This window comes from Hypoxylon fragiforme (assembly GCF_022984875.1).
Source record: "Hypoxylon fragiforme strain CBS 206.31 chromosome Unknown GGS25scaffold_2, whole genome shotgun sequence".
Taxonomy (NCBI): Eukaryota; Fungi; Ascomycota; class Sordariomycetes; order Xylariales; family Hypoxylaceae; genus Hypoxylon; species Hypoxylon fragiforme.
In genome coordinates, this window is record NW_026054757.1 from 2,704,178 (window position 1) to 2,717,190 (window position 13,013).

Here is a 13,013-nt window from a genome sequence, read left to right on the forward strand (position 1 = left end):
CAAGTCATAAGCCCGCTTTCCCATCTCCGTCTCCGCTCCTTAACTGCTACCTCCGTCTTCCTACCTATTCAATGTTAGTGTGCATTACCTAGTTATATGTACCTGTAAGCTGTTAACCCTTCATGAAACCAATATATCTCCTAGTCTAAAACCCGCTGGTCATCGGAGTTGAATCCCATCTGCGAGTAAGTAGGTTGTTACTACTTGTTAGGTAGGAATGTACGGAGCAAAAGATGACAAATGACCATATCCGCGTATGTAGTATAGTATGTGGTATAGTATGTAGGGTTTGGTCAACATTTGAACATTTGATCCTAGAAAGTCGGAGGTGACTGCTGACCGAATCGTGGCTTTGTTGTAGGCTTGTAACACCGCACATACATACATATTGTAATTACTCATTCTGAATAGTCTCCTTGTCAGACATGACGATGATGGAAATCCACAACAGAGTACTATCAATGCACATACATGCCTAGCACCAACATATGATAATTGGCAATTTGGCATACATAATACATAGGGAGACGGTATAGAACGTTGCATAGCATAAAATTGATTATCATATCTTACTTTCCAGCTGATCGCTGGCAAGACATGCCGAATCGTTATCTGAATCATTTGAAATATTGGACTATGTACCTAGCCTCGTAGTACATATGATGGTATGTACTATGGATCTGTATGATACTAGGTATGTATGATATGTCGTAGTATTTGCTGATGAATCGGATCTGTATCGGGATGCTCAGTAATGTATACGGAGCAATTATTATACAGTTCAATGTTCCTAATAGATTCACTTATCCTGCAACGATTATTAATTACTTGCCTAGTAATGCTGGGCATTGCTTCCGTTCGCATCTGTGAACATCTTTGTCATTGCCAATTGGTAGCGTTGGTTGGCATTGGTTAGCAATACAATACAATGCAATACAATACAATACAATACAATACATGTAGAAAGGCGCAATCATATTGCCGAACCCTTTTGAATTCGGATCAAGCCCAGCCCGCTTCCAAGAGTGATACGGCCGGTACGGCTGGCACGGCTACCAGTAGCGGTAACTACCTAATAGGCCCTAGGCCCGAGGGTATACATCGTACCTAGTTAGTAGTTAGTTAGTCATTTACTAGTAGGTAGTAGCTAGTAGGTAGTCATACTGTCATTCAGTGTTCTCCCTTTCGAATACATAGACATCAATGATTCAAGATAATTATTTATATGAGATCCCGTACATCCGTGGAACGCTACACACACTTTGAGGACAGTATACTTGAAATCCTCATCTAGAATCTACCCTAGGTAATTTCCGATATAATTTTCATGACATTCTTGACGAGAAATCCAAAGCTTCCTATTCCTTGATTAGCGAACAACCATTCCAGCCATGCAGTTGACTCATTTACCCCGGCCGTAAAATGTGGTTTTGCCAACATCAAATTGCCAATTACCAGATCATCTACTACTATGTAGGTTAGGTATTGTACATGTAAGTACTACTAGTAGTATAACTCCGTGACCATGTATGTAAATACTAAAATCTGTGAGATCTATATGACTACATAAAAGTCGCTTATCGCATAAAGTGTAAATTGGATCGATCGATCATTCGGAAGCAAATCGCATATGTAGATATGGATATGTAGGTAGTTACTGTAAATGAGCAATTCGAAGTAAACTACATACATACATCCATACCTACCCAATATCAGTCATGGCGACATTAGGTTGAGCCGCCCCTGCATGAAATTGTAAATACCTACATGTATATTGTACATACATACTCACAGCCAGGTAAGATGGAAACAAGGTAAGGCTACCTATTGTTTTCTTGTTATTAATTATCCTACCCGATGCAATGAGTTGTCAAGGTCTGTCACAATCGTCACCGGGATGGCTTGTCACAAGGCAGATCATCGGACTTGGTTGATATATCCGCTGTCCTTTCATCAAACCCGACCGAGGCCTTGTACCACATGCAAGCCTGAAGTCGCATTCATACCTACGACATAGTACAGTTGTACCTACATACATCTGTTAGGGCTACTAGGTCTCCTGGGAAATGTATGAATCCGACGCCATCCCAATCCCGCCGTCCCGTGATACCCCACAGGTTTCATCGATCACTGCCCTACGGCTATCTGTATGTACCTTTATGAGGGTGAAGATCATGATCGGTCGCGGAGTTTACCTAACTGTACCTACTAGGTAATACGCAGTTGCGCAAGGCAGTAAGTAACCGCATCCTCGGTCAAGCCTCGTAACCGAGCAAAACACGCGACCCGTCTTGGCTTGCTTTCGTTGCTTCACAGAGAGAGCGAGGTGCCGTTCACATGGCGTAATTTCGAGAAAACGGATGCGACACTACCTAAAATCCTGAATCGCTGCGTCACGAGGGAGGAATCAGGCAACCCCCGTTTCGGCACCGGTCGCGTCGTTAAACCTCGACAGTTGATTTGTTAGAATCAGTTAGATACTACAGTTAGTATAATAGCCAATGTTATCCCACCGCAGCCAAACAGCCTTGTCTGAGGTCTCTCGCGTCGAGAATGACAAATGCAATAAAGGCTATGTACCATGTCATACACTTCCAAATAATAACTATTATATAATAACAGTACAATAGTTTCAGTCACATAGGCTTACTGCGTATATCTCATACAGGTTTGCATAAACGCTCTGTCCTCGATGCGACGTCAATATAAATTGCTTCGAGAAGGTTTCCATTCTCAGTTCCCGCGCTCGGTCTCGCTGAGTAATTTGCGAATGCGAATGCGCGGTGCGTTCTGTGCGTAGTGCTGAGTGTTTGGTGCGTGGAGCACTGGAGCACTGGAGCTGGAGCTGGAGCTGGAGCTGGAGCTGGAGCTGGAGCGTGGTGCGCGATGTGGAGAGAAGTGCGTGCTGGAAAAGTTATGTGCATATTATGTAGATCCTATTATTTATTTATGATCATCATGGCATTTGCGGCACAAAGTTATGCAGTTTACTACGTCGTAAAGTTTGCTAACCTTAGACTGGACTCACTGGAGTCTTTAGCAGCGCGCGCTGTCAACTCTAAAAATGTACGACCTACATAAGTACATGCATAAGTCTAACTGCTGGTAGCGCGAATGTTGTGCACGGGTACATTAGTACATAATAAAAGTACTTGATGTACAATCATACAATGTGCATGGTACTTCAAGGTTCGTAGGGCTGAGATCGACCCTTGAACAACAAGCTCGGTACCTAACTACCTGAGATAGCCAGGCCATCGGACTTACCACAGCCACAACCTGGGAAACCACGGACCCCGTCGTTATGTGTCGTTATGTGCGTGCCTACTGTAACTTAATATAAGTAGTACATGATACCTAGCAGCCTAGTCGGCCAGCTTAAGCCTTCAACTGGATTACTCACTTTCCCCAGGATTCGTAATTTCAATGTTGCTGTTAGTTTAGTTATCCATCTATGGATGTATATGGCCAACGGGTCAACTTGTATGTATTGTACGGCGTATAATGTACTCGGGTACCTGCTAAGCTAAACCCGCTCCTACATAGGGAATGTTGCGAATCCGTGCCAATGCCGCTTCTTCGCTTCGCCCAACCGTTTAGGGATCCAAAAAGGCTTAGCGATCCATCGCCATTGGGTGAAATCGTTAGGGCCCTTGGTAACGTAGCAACGCCAACGCCAACGCCAACGCCAACGGCATCGGTGCAAGTATCATAGATCTTTGCTTTCCGACTTAGGCGGCTGTGGCACTGCCATCTTATCTTGTCAGACTTCACCTCTCGTATATGTCGCCTATTCGAGCCAATGACCAATACAATGTCGCCAATATATACATCTAGATATCTTGCTGAGTTCTTGATCTCCAAAGCCCTTCCGCCTCTACAGCGTTATTACACATGCGATGGAACGTTTTGTCCATCATACATACATACATACATACATACATACATACCTAGCTGCCTACACAGCTAGTAGGTACATATAGGTAGATACTAAGCCCCCGTGAATAATATTCTTACTGCCTTTCAACTAACTACTGCATATGTAGATACTGGACAGGATTTACTTACGGCGGAGTAGGGGAATTCCATCCAATGCTTGTGCTACTATTGCAAGTATGTACATGTAGTATTGGGCGTAACCAGCCTTGCATATGGCACAAAAACCGTCCGTGTTCCTGCCAAGAGCAAAATCCTTCCGATATGGTAATAACTCTTTACCTTTTACCGTACGAGACCGGGTCAAGAATCACGCCTTCATCCCCTTTGTCCCCGATAAATTGCCGGGTTCCGCGTATGGAGACATGAATGTTCCCATATAATACCTAGTACTACTATCACTACTACCATCACTACTACTATGTAAAGTACCTTACCTACTCCTACCATACCTAGTACCATGCCATACCAAACATTGCAAAGCGATATCATGTCTCTCGATGATACTTTGTTCATTCGGCGGTGAACCTAACACAACTAATTTTAATAATATTAAGGGAAAAATTCTATTGTCTCCAATCTGGCGATCGTGTTGCTGCAAGTTCAAGGGAGGGTTACAAAGAGCAGTACTCACCATGTAACGCCAGACCTTCGAAGAATCCTTCTAGAAAACTTCTCTTGCATCTATACACGTGGGCTAATTTGCTTACGTAGCAATGCTTCTTCATCTTAGCCAATCGTTTTACAGCATCGACTGATTAGTCTGCAGATTTGATACGACGTCTTACCCAACGATGTTACCCAACTCCTTAAGACAGCATACATACCTACATGGTAGGTATGCGCCTAGGTATGTATGCAACTGCGAATCAATCTCCCACCTCGCTCTCGGCCCCGTAGTAGAGATTTTACTACTTACTTCTGATCCCCTATTATGCGCCGGCCTGGCACATTTTCCGGTGTGGGACGCTGTTATGGTTCAATACCACCGGAGGCACCATTGGAATCCTACAGGCTACAGCTAATAACTACCCTTTATGCCAATGAACTTCACGAAAGGTACCATATCAATTGGTAATAATGATGCGAAGGATTCGATTTGATATACCACCCTCCACTTCACACAGAAAAAAACGTGGCATTCCGTGGTGCCTGCATTGAGACCCTTTCAAACATCTCGGTAGTCCAATCACACCTCTGACATCAGCAACCGCACACCCTCTGGTCATCCACCAGCAATTCTGGTTTCATCTGGAGAGTGTAATACTATCAGGGGACCGAATCAACTAACCAGGCAGCCCACCACTGTCGAGATGGGATCGAAGGAGATCAGAACTCCTACATGGCGTTATCGCCCTCCTGTCCAGTGCAGGCTTCCAACGCATCGAATAACACCCCGAAGATGCGGTATTTGGAGGTATACATGCATGTGTATAGGTATGTGTGTGTAGCGTAGAAGCGCTCTTTTGGCACACCTCACGCCTCGTGGGCGGGATTTAAACGCCCGAGTGGCCCCGAGAGCCTGCTTGCCTGCTTTAAGGTCAATGTTTTACATCATGCAGGCGAGACATATGTACCTCTACACGTCCTCGTGGCTCCCTTGCCTCTCTCGCATGACTAGCCGGGTGGGAAAAGAACAGTTCAATAGTCTACCTATCTCCCGCTTCCTTCGCTTCCTCCGAAGTAGAGACGGACTATAGTTAGGCAAGATCTGGCAAACTGTGGTCTTGCGGTATGCGGTCTGCGATCTGCGATCTGTGCCAGACACGATGTGGACCGTAGATAAAACCAAGCATCGGAGGTTCGGACGAGTCATGTTACTTAGGGGCCGTCCGTGTTATCAGATCTTCTGCCTATCCGTTTTACCATCGCCAGGCACATCATGGCGGGACTGCCGTTAGACTCGTCCTTAGTATCCCCATTGCGAATCCCTACATACATGGCACAGTACCTTACCTAGCCTTTAAGTGTAGCGAAGGACAGCATACAAGGCATGGGGGGCTTGCTCTTTTCCCCCCACCCCTTGTTCGCTCGCACGTGGTTTTGTATGTGAGACAGCATCCCCCCACCATACAGATCCTTGCCTGGCACGCGTGAGATGGTGTAGGTAGGGTATGTATCATACCGGAATAGGTAGTTAAGCATGCCACTCCTATGTACCTACATATGTACCTGGGTGCATGATTTCCAAGCAAGCCTACCTGGTAAGTACCTAGTGTAGTTACAGTAGGTACCCAGGCAGAAGAGAAGAGAGGTCAAGCCCCCCCCCCCCTGTTCGATGTGTAATCATAGTGATTACATATCTAGTTACATGATGTAGAAAAATGTAAGTACATAATCTGCGAGGCTATCCCCTTCGTAGCCATGGATCGGCAATTGAGCCGTACACACACAGATGGACAAGAAAATAGCACAAGATCTTAAGGTATTTATGAACTACCTACCTCTCTATCAGGTAATAGTTCGACGTACCTAGAAGAGAAAAATAGGAAAAAAAAAGCTATTACTAGAAATCATATATATATATACTTTCTTGGCTGGGAAAAGATGGTCTTTATTACTATTAGTAGGTAGTAGTTATAGTCATGGATGAGATGTACTTATTGGCAAATAGCGCGCTATGATATGATGATGCCTAACCTAAGCTACCTACATAAGTTATGTAGTAGTAGTATAATGCGTAAATAGGTGCCTGGATAGGTAGGTAGGTAAGAGAGATAAAAAAAAAAAGGCTTACAATATCAGATGCAGATCTGTAAGCCGTGGCGTTCGTTCGTTCGTTCGGCTCCATACTATTACATCGTCAAGTAGGTAGGTAGGTACCTAGATATACTATCCTTTCGATCTGAGAAAAGGGCGCGGTGTGCCAAGCTTATGCGTAGAATACCTAGCTTTATTGCCCATAGCTCGGTTCGTCGTGCCTCTTACCTCACCTCACCTGACCTCGCTTCACCTTGTTATTACCTACCTAGGTATGTTAGGGATTTGTATTTCCATAAGTCCCACTAGATTAGGTAGGTAAGGTAGTTCAACCGAGCTTTGCTTTGCTTTGCTTTGCTTAGCCTCTTATGTCAGAAATACCTAACCTAGCTATGTATTCTGCCCTTATTACCTACCTACCTACCTTAGCTATGATAGCTTTGCCTTATGCTGCTCGCTCGTCTTAGCTACTAGTTCCTATCAGGCCATACATCCATACCATCGGCTTTCCCAGCTAACCACCTAGGCGGTCTTTTCTCATGTATGATATGTATGTATGTCAGAAAGGCGGAGGTTGCGATATGCGTTGCTGTGGGCCCAAGGGCACAATTCTGCGACATGCATGGAAATATTGATATCAAATGTAGTTAGGTAGTTGGGTGTATGTCATACATACATACTACACTCTACACACCTAAGTAGTTATACGTACATACAAGAGAATCTACATATTAACTAGGCTACGTACATAATCTACGCACGTACATGCCGATCTCGGTCCCGTCATTCCCAGATCTTTGGGTCCGGTCTCTGGACCAATGCTTAATCGTATGTACATACATTTGGGAACAGACTAGATTACCTAGGTGGCTCACTGGCAGATACTGCAACTACCTCAATAATATCTAGGCACCGGAAATGTGTAATGTAGAAAACGACACGATATGTGGTAGTTAGTTACGTGGAATGTATCTGTCTCTAACCTTACGAGGAGATTACCGTTGTTTGAACGGAATTGCCGTGCCCCTCCAATGATAACATTGATCGCAAACCATGGGTTTGGCGAGCTTGGGACTGATGAGGGCTTACATACGACAAGTTGGTGTTTTACATATACAGTACTAGTACCTATCTAACCAGTGTGATGTATGGAAGGGTTCTATTGGAATCCTCTGGGTAGTGTAGGTATGTAGTTAGGTAGGTAGGTAGGTAGTAGGTTAGGTACTTACATCAGACCCTGGTGCAAATATCACGGCAATAATGGGCGATGCCGACGCCATGGCACCGTTTTCGGTAATGGCGTAATATGTGACGACCAAAAGTACATCCCCAGGTCGGGATAGTGTTGTATTACTTTATATGCTTATACTACACCTCCTTGTCACATGTAGAGCTCTTTGTCCAATGAGCAGATGTGCCCATTGATGTACTAGGTAGGTATGTATGTAGGTACATACAGGTACAGTACTCTTGACGAAAGGGAGATACGGCAAGACGGCCAGTAGTGTAGTTATGTCTCAATATGCGGACGGATCTCCACGTGGCCATAGTCAGCCAAGAACCCTATTCATTGACAAATCACTCACGTCGTAAGCCACGTAACCAGCACCCGTTCTCCCTTCGTCCAACCGGCGGTACATACATCTTATCTAGGTACCTATTCTACACCTCCCCAAGCCCGGTACATAAGAGGTGACGAGACCAGCCCGGCCAATCAACGAACGACCCCTGAATCTGACCGAGGGGTGAGCTGAGATGAGATGAGAGTAGGGGCATAGAAACATGCATCAATGATAGGTCGTTCTCGCCTAGGTACCTAAGCTTACTTGACTGACGAGTCACGGCCCCGAAAAGCTCGTCCCAAGCCCCTGGACCCGGAACAAATGCAGCAAAGAACCATGGCGCAAGCTCGTTCGCTCGTTCGTTCGTTGGCTCGTTCTTTTTGGCTTCTAGAAGGAAAAGAAGCCCCCTTCCATGCATGTGTCAGTCGGGCAGTCAGTCAGTCAGTCTTAGAAAGACATACATACCTAACCTAGGGAGATACATATCATATACTCCGTAGACATACCTACATATATTCTATACCTAGCCTACCTAGGAAATCTCGTACCCCGGCGTTGCAGTACTAGCTAGCCTAGGTACGTATGTATGACCCGTGCATAAGCGGGCGTCAGCTCAACTTCCCCTTCCCCCCCCCCCTTCTCTCTGAAACCATAGCTACATACATATGTAATAAGGCTGGGCCAAGTACCTAGCTGCTCAAAGTACACACAGCCATCTACGGAATCCGGATAGTATGTACCTACCTAACTACCTACCTCATACACACCAAACCTCAGCCCATCCTCGCAAACCGTCCAATCCCGGGGTTCCTCGATGATATAGTGTCGGGGTTTAACCGAAACAGCACTTCTAGAACCATCAGGTCGAGGGGGGGAGGGGGGTGTGGTAGGTGTCTCGTATGCAAGGTACCTACCTAGGTAGGTAACCTACCGCCCTGTCAGGGCGAAGAAGGCACACGACACACGACCACCACCACCACCACTTACCAGGGGAAGCTGTGTTCCTGCAGGAAGTCTGGCCAAGTTCCGGGTAGCCAGCTAGATGGCGGCGGCCTCGTGAGAGTTCCAGAGCCTTGGGATGCTCTCTGCCGGCCGAGTACCCATCTATAGCTAGTTGCAGGAACAAGATGCGTGTATCTACGGTAGATGCCGTAGGTGCCTACCTACCTACCTGCTGTTGTGGTGCTACGTCTAGACCAGCCGACCTAAGATGTAGGATCCCCAGGGGCTAGGTATATATCTACAGTATATACTTGGGTAGGTAGGCAAAAGTCGCTCGGGGAAAAATGTCGATGTAAGTCCATAGATGTATTCTATTGGTGTAAGTGCCTACTTATCGCTGTTATTTTTACCTCCTGATACGGAGTTAGGTGTGCTCAACTACTTGCTGTAAAGGCAATTAGTTTCACCCTGGCGATACCTACGCGAAAGGACTTATGTATGCGAAATAGGGGATGATAGGTGAGGAGATGTGAAGCTATACTTGAGAGTAGCAATGATCGAGGAGCAGGTCTATGTCGAGAATTGTAAAAGCAGGAGGCGAAGGCATTTTTCATACGATCTTCTCGGCTTTACAGCATACACATGCCTACCCAGACACATATACTTTATAACAAAATGCATCAAGACACAAGGGAGACCACGAAGTAAACGTAAATGTAACGACTGCTTCAGCACTACTTTTTCATCCACCCATACACCTAACTACCTAGGTACCTAATAGATAGGTATTTTGAATATAACCATTACCCCTTAAACCCCAACCAACGTCATATCATCATTCAAGCCTCATCTTCTTCCTCTTCCTCTTACCGCCAACCTCGCGGTGCTCTTCGATATTCAACAACGCCTCCCTCTTCTTCTCGCCAACCTCCTTCATATGGTCGCGGATAAACCGACCCTCCAGATTCACGCCTTCTTCCTCCCACTTCTCCAACGCGCGACCCACACGTGTCTCAATAGCGTGCACGCGTTCTACGTCACGTTGTCCGATGAAGGTCACAGCCTCACCTTTACGCCCTGCACGCGCTGTGCGTCCCACGCGATGGATGTAATCATCGGGGTCCTGGGGTAGGTCGTAGTTGACGACGAGGCTGACCTCGGGGATATCTAGACCGCGAGAGGCGACGTCGGTAGCGACGAGGATGCGTGCCGCCGATGCTCGGAATCGACCGAGATTGTCGATACGCTGGCGTTGGGGTAGCCGGGAGTGTAGGGATGTAACGCGGTGGTCGAGCAGCCGAAGTAGATGGTGGAGATACTCGGCCGTCGATGTCCGATTACAGAAGATGATAAGAGATTTCTCGATGTTGGCCTCCGTCAGAAGGAAAGCGTGTAAGTAGTACTCCTTGTGTGTGACGTTAACTTGGATGTACATCTGGTGCAAGGTCGTCGGGACGGCGAGAGTCTGTGTATCAACCTCGCAGACAAAGGCCGGCTCCTTGCCAGGTTTCGGCGGCATATCTTTCAGCGCGCGTACCTCCGGGGTTATAGTAGCCGTGAAAAGAAGTGTCTGTCTCTGGGACGAGGGGGGAAGAACTCCTAAGCATTCTTCTATGTCGGGCAACATGCTGCCAGGGCCTCCTGCCGATAGAAGTCTGTCTGCTTCATCGAGCACGACGAACCTGACCCTTCGCAAGCCGCAAATGGTATCCTCTCCAGATGAACGAATGTGGTCCGCGAGACGACCAGGAGTAGCGATTACTACATGAGGTCTCTGGGCTATGGCGATAGCTTGCGGACGCATGTCAGAACCACCGGTAACTAAGATGACCTTGAGAGATTGTGGCGAAGATATTGCCTTGAATTGCTCGTAAATCTGTAAGGCTAGTTCTCGTGTGGCTGTCAATACCACGGCGTAGATGGAACTTGGGTCTTCGGCCCACTTCTGTAAGATAGGGGCTGTAAATGCCACTGTTTTTCCTGAACCTGTCCTACTCGTTCCTATACAATCCCGGCCCTTGAGGATCTCGGGAATACAGGCCTTCTGGATACCTGTGGGCCGCTTGATGGCCATATTGGCAAGCGACTGGACAAGCCATGGTCTTAAATTCAACGATTCGAAGGTTGTGCTGCGGTCCACAGGAGCGCCAACCCCAGTATTCACAGAAATTTCTGTGGGGGGCAAGTCCTCCGATGGCTTTGCTTGTAGGACACTGGCCCCTTTCCGCTTGATCCTAGATGGCACATGTATAGATGATGTGCCAAGCTCGGCGGCTGCAGGAGTCAACTCCAAGGAGAGCTTGCGTCTCTTGCGGGAACCAGCACTGTCAAGCGAGTCGGAATCTGACTCTGAATCTGGATCTGATCCTGATGCGGACTCACCTGCATCGGATCTTGTATGCCGTGGTAGCGGCGCCGGGATCAGTGATTGAGCATCCGACTCTGAGTCCGAGTCGGCGTTTATGCCAGCCAACGCCACGGATGACGGCATCTTAATATTAATATTAATAGGGTTTATAGGCTATAGGCAACAGAATGGTGTGATATGGCCAGCACACTTAATTTCTTTTGGAGAGACGCATGAATAACCTGGAAGTTATCAAGCTGAGCGGTACCAAAGATTGAACATGAAAATGCCAAAAAGGAAAAAAAAGAAAAAAAAGAGAAAAAAAAAGAATGTTAATTGATTGGCACAAGGTATGAAATTGTGGAGTACGGTTAGAGAATCAGTTGATGGGACCAATCAAATGCGAAACCTTAAGACTAATCTAGGTACGCTACTAGGTAGTTAAACGCGCGGCTGTTGAAGTACATAGTAACTTGAACCGATCGAATTCTCTCTCTTTCTATTCGATAGGCAATAGCCTTCTGCCTTCTGTCCTTGCCCTGCTTCTCCTTTTTTGAAACGCCAATGTACATGTATTGTACAAGTTGTATACATTTGCTAGGTAGACGGCTACATAGTGCATCCCTCATGCTCCTTACAATTCCCAATTCCGTGCTCTACATAAGTTCATGTTGGACTTAAAAACTTGAGCAACATTGAAGTTCCAGACATCTACATATGTAGTTATAAAGGTAAGTACCTACCCAGGCACTGTGTGAACGCTCCCATCTCTCTCCCTGTCGAACCACCATCATTCGGCTTAGATTTGTCGGATGCAAAGAAGCCATATTAGAGGATCGCCGTGACCGGGAACAAATTCCTTTGGACCCCAAGATGCGAAGCTCCAGATCGACCTCCGGACCAATCTTCTCTAGCCTCGTGTCGCCATCAAGAATTGGGGTCTATGCTGTCTCGCCCCAATACGTAGCTGAACCCCAACAGGCTGGCTTATAGTTACCTATCGCATGCACCATAATTTTGTGTATGTAGATATGTATGGTATGGTATGGTATGGTGCTTTAGTATCCTGGAATTGAATTGGGGTAGGGTTACAAACGGCAAGCTTTCCCTTTACCATGTAAGCCCTCAAGCCAGAGCATGACCTCAACTCGAGGTCATTTAAACGACTAGCCTCTGTCTTACCATATTTGCAATAGTTGTACTTGAGCGTAGTACTTTATGTAACTTCAACGGCACAAGCTCTTGGTATAGTATAGGTAAATGCACTATATTGAAAGCTTACCTGCATAGTGGCATCAATGTAAGTAGATACTTGACCTCTCCATTCCCTTCTTGGGTATCGGCCCCTAGCAAAAAGTTCAAGATAATCTCGCCTACTCCGAAAAGTAGGGGAAGTATCAAAACTGGATCATAAAAAATCTGACGTCTTAGTATTGTATAATCAGACATGTCAGCAGTGACAAGGCAGGTTAGTCAAAGCATTATTCGACAGGAACAGAGATTTTAGCCTCTCTAAGTGGTAGATG

The 13,013-nt window shown here is 46.2% G+C and overlaps 1 protein-coding gene across 1 annotated transcript; it reads right to left on the reverse strand.

Annotated features, from left to right (window-relative positions):
- Window positions 1-9,947: 9,947 nt before the first annotated feature.
- Window positions 9,948-11,793, reverse strand: GGS25DRAFT_134011 (DEAD-domain-containing protein). Its single transcript, XM_049256252.1, has one exon. It carries the CDS (start codon window positions 11,629-11,631, stop codon window positions 9,976-9,978), a length of 1,656 nt encoding a protein of 551 aa, XP_049120309.1. The 5' UTR covers window positions 11,632-11,793; the 3' UTR covers window positions 9,948-9,975.
- Window positions 11,794-13,013: the final 1,220 nt, after the last annotated feature.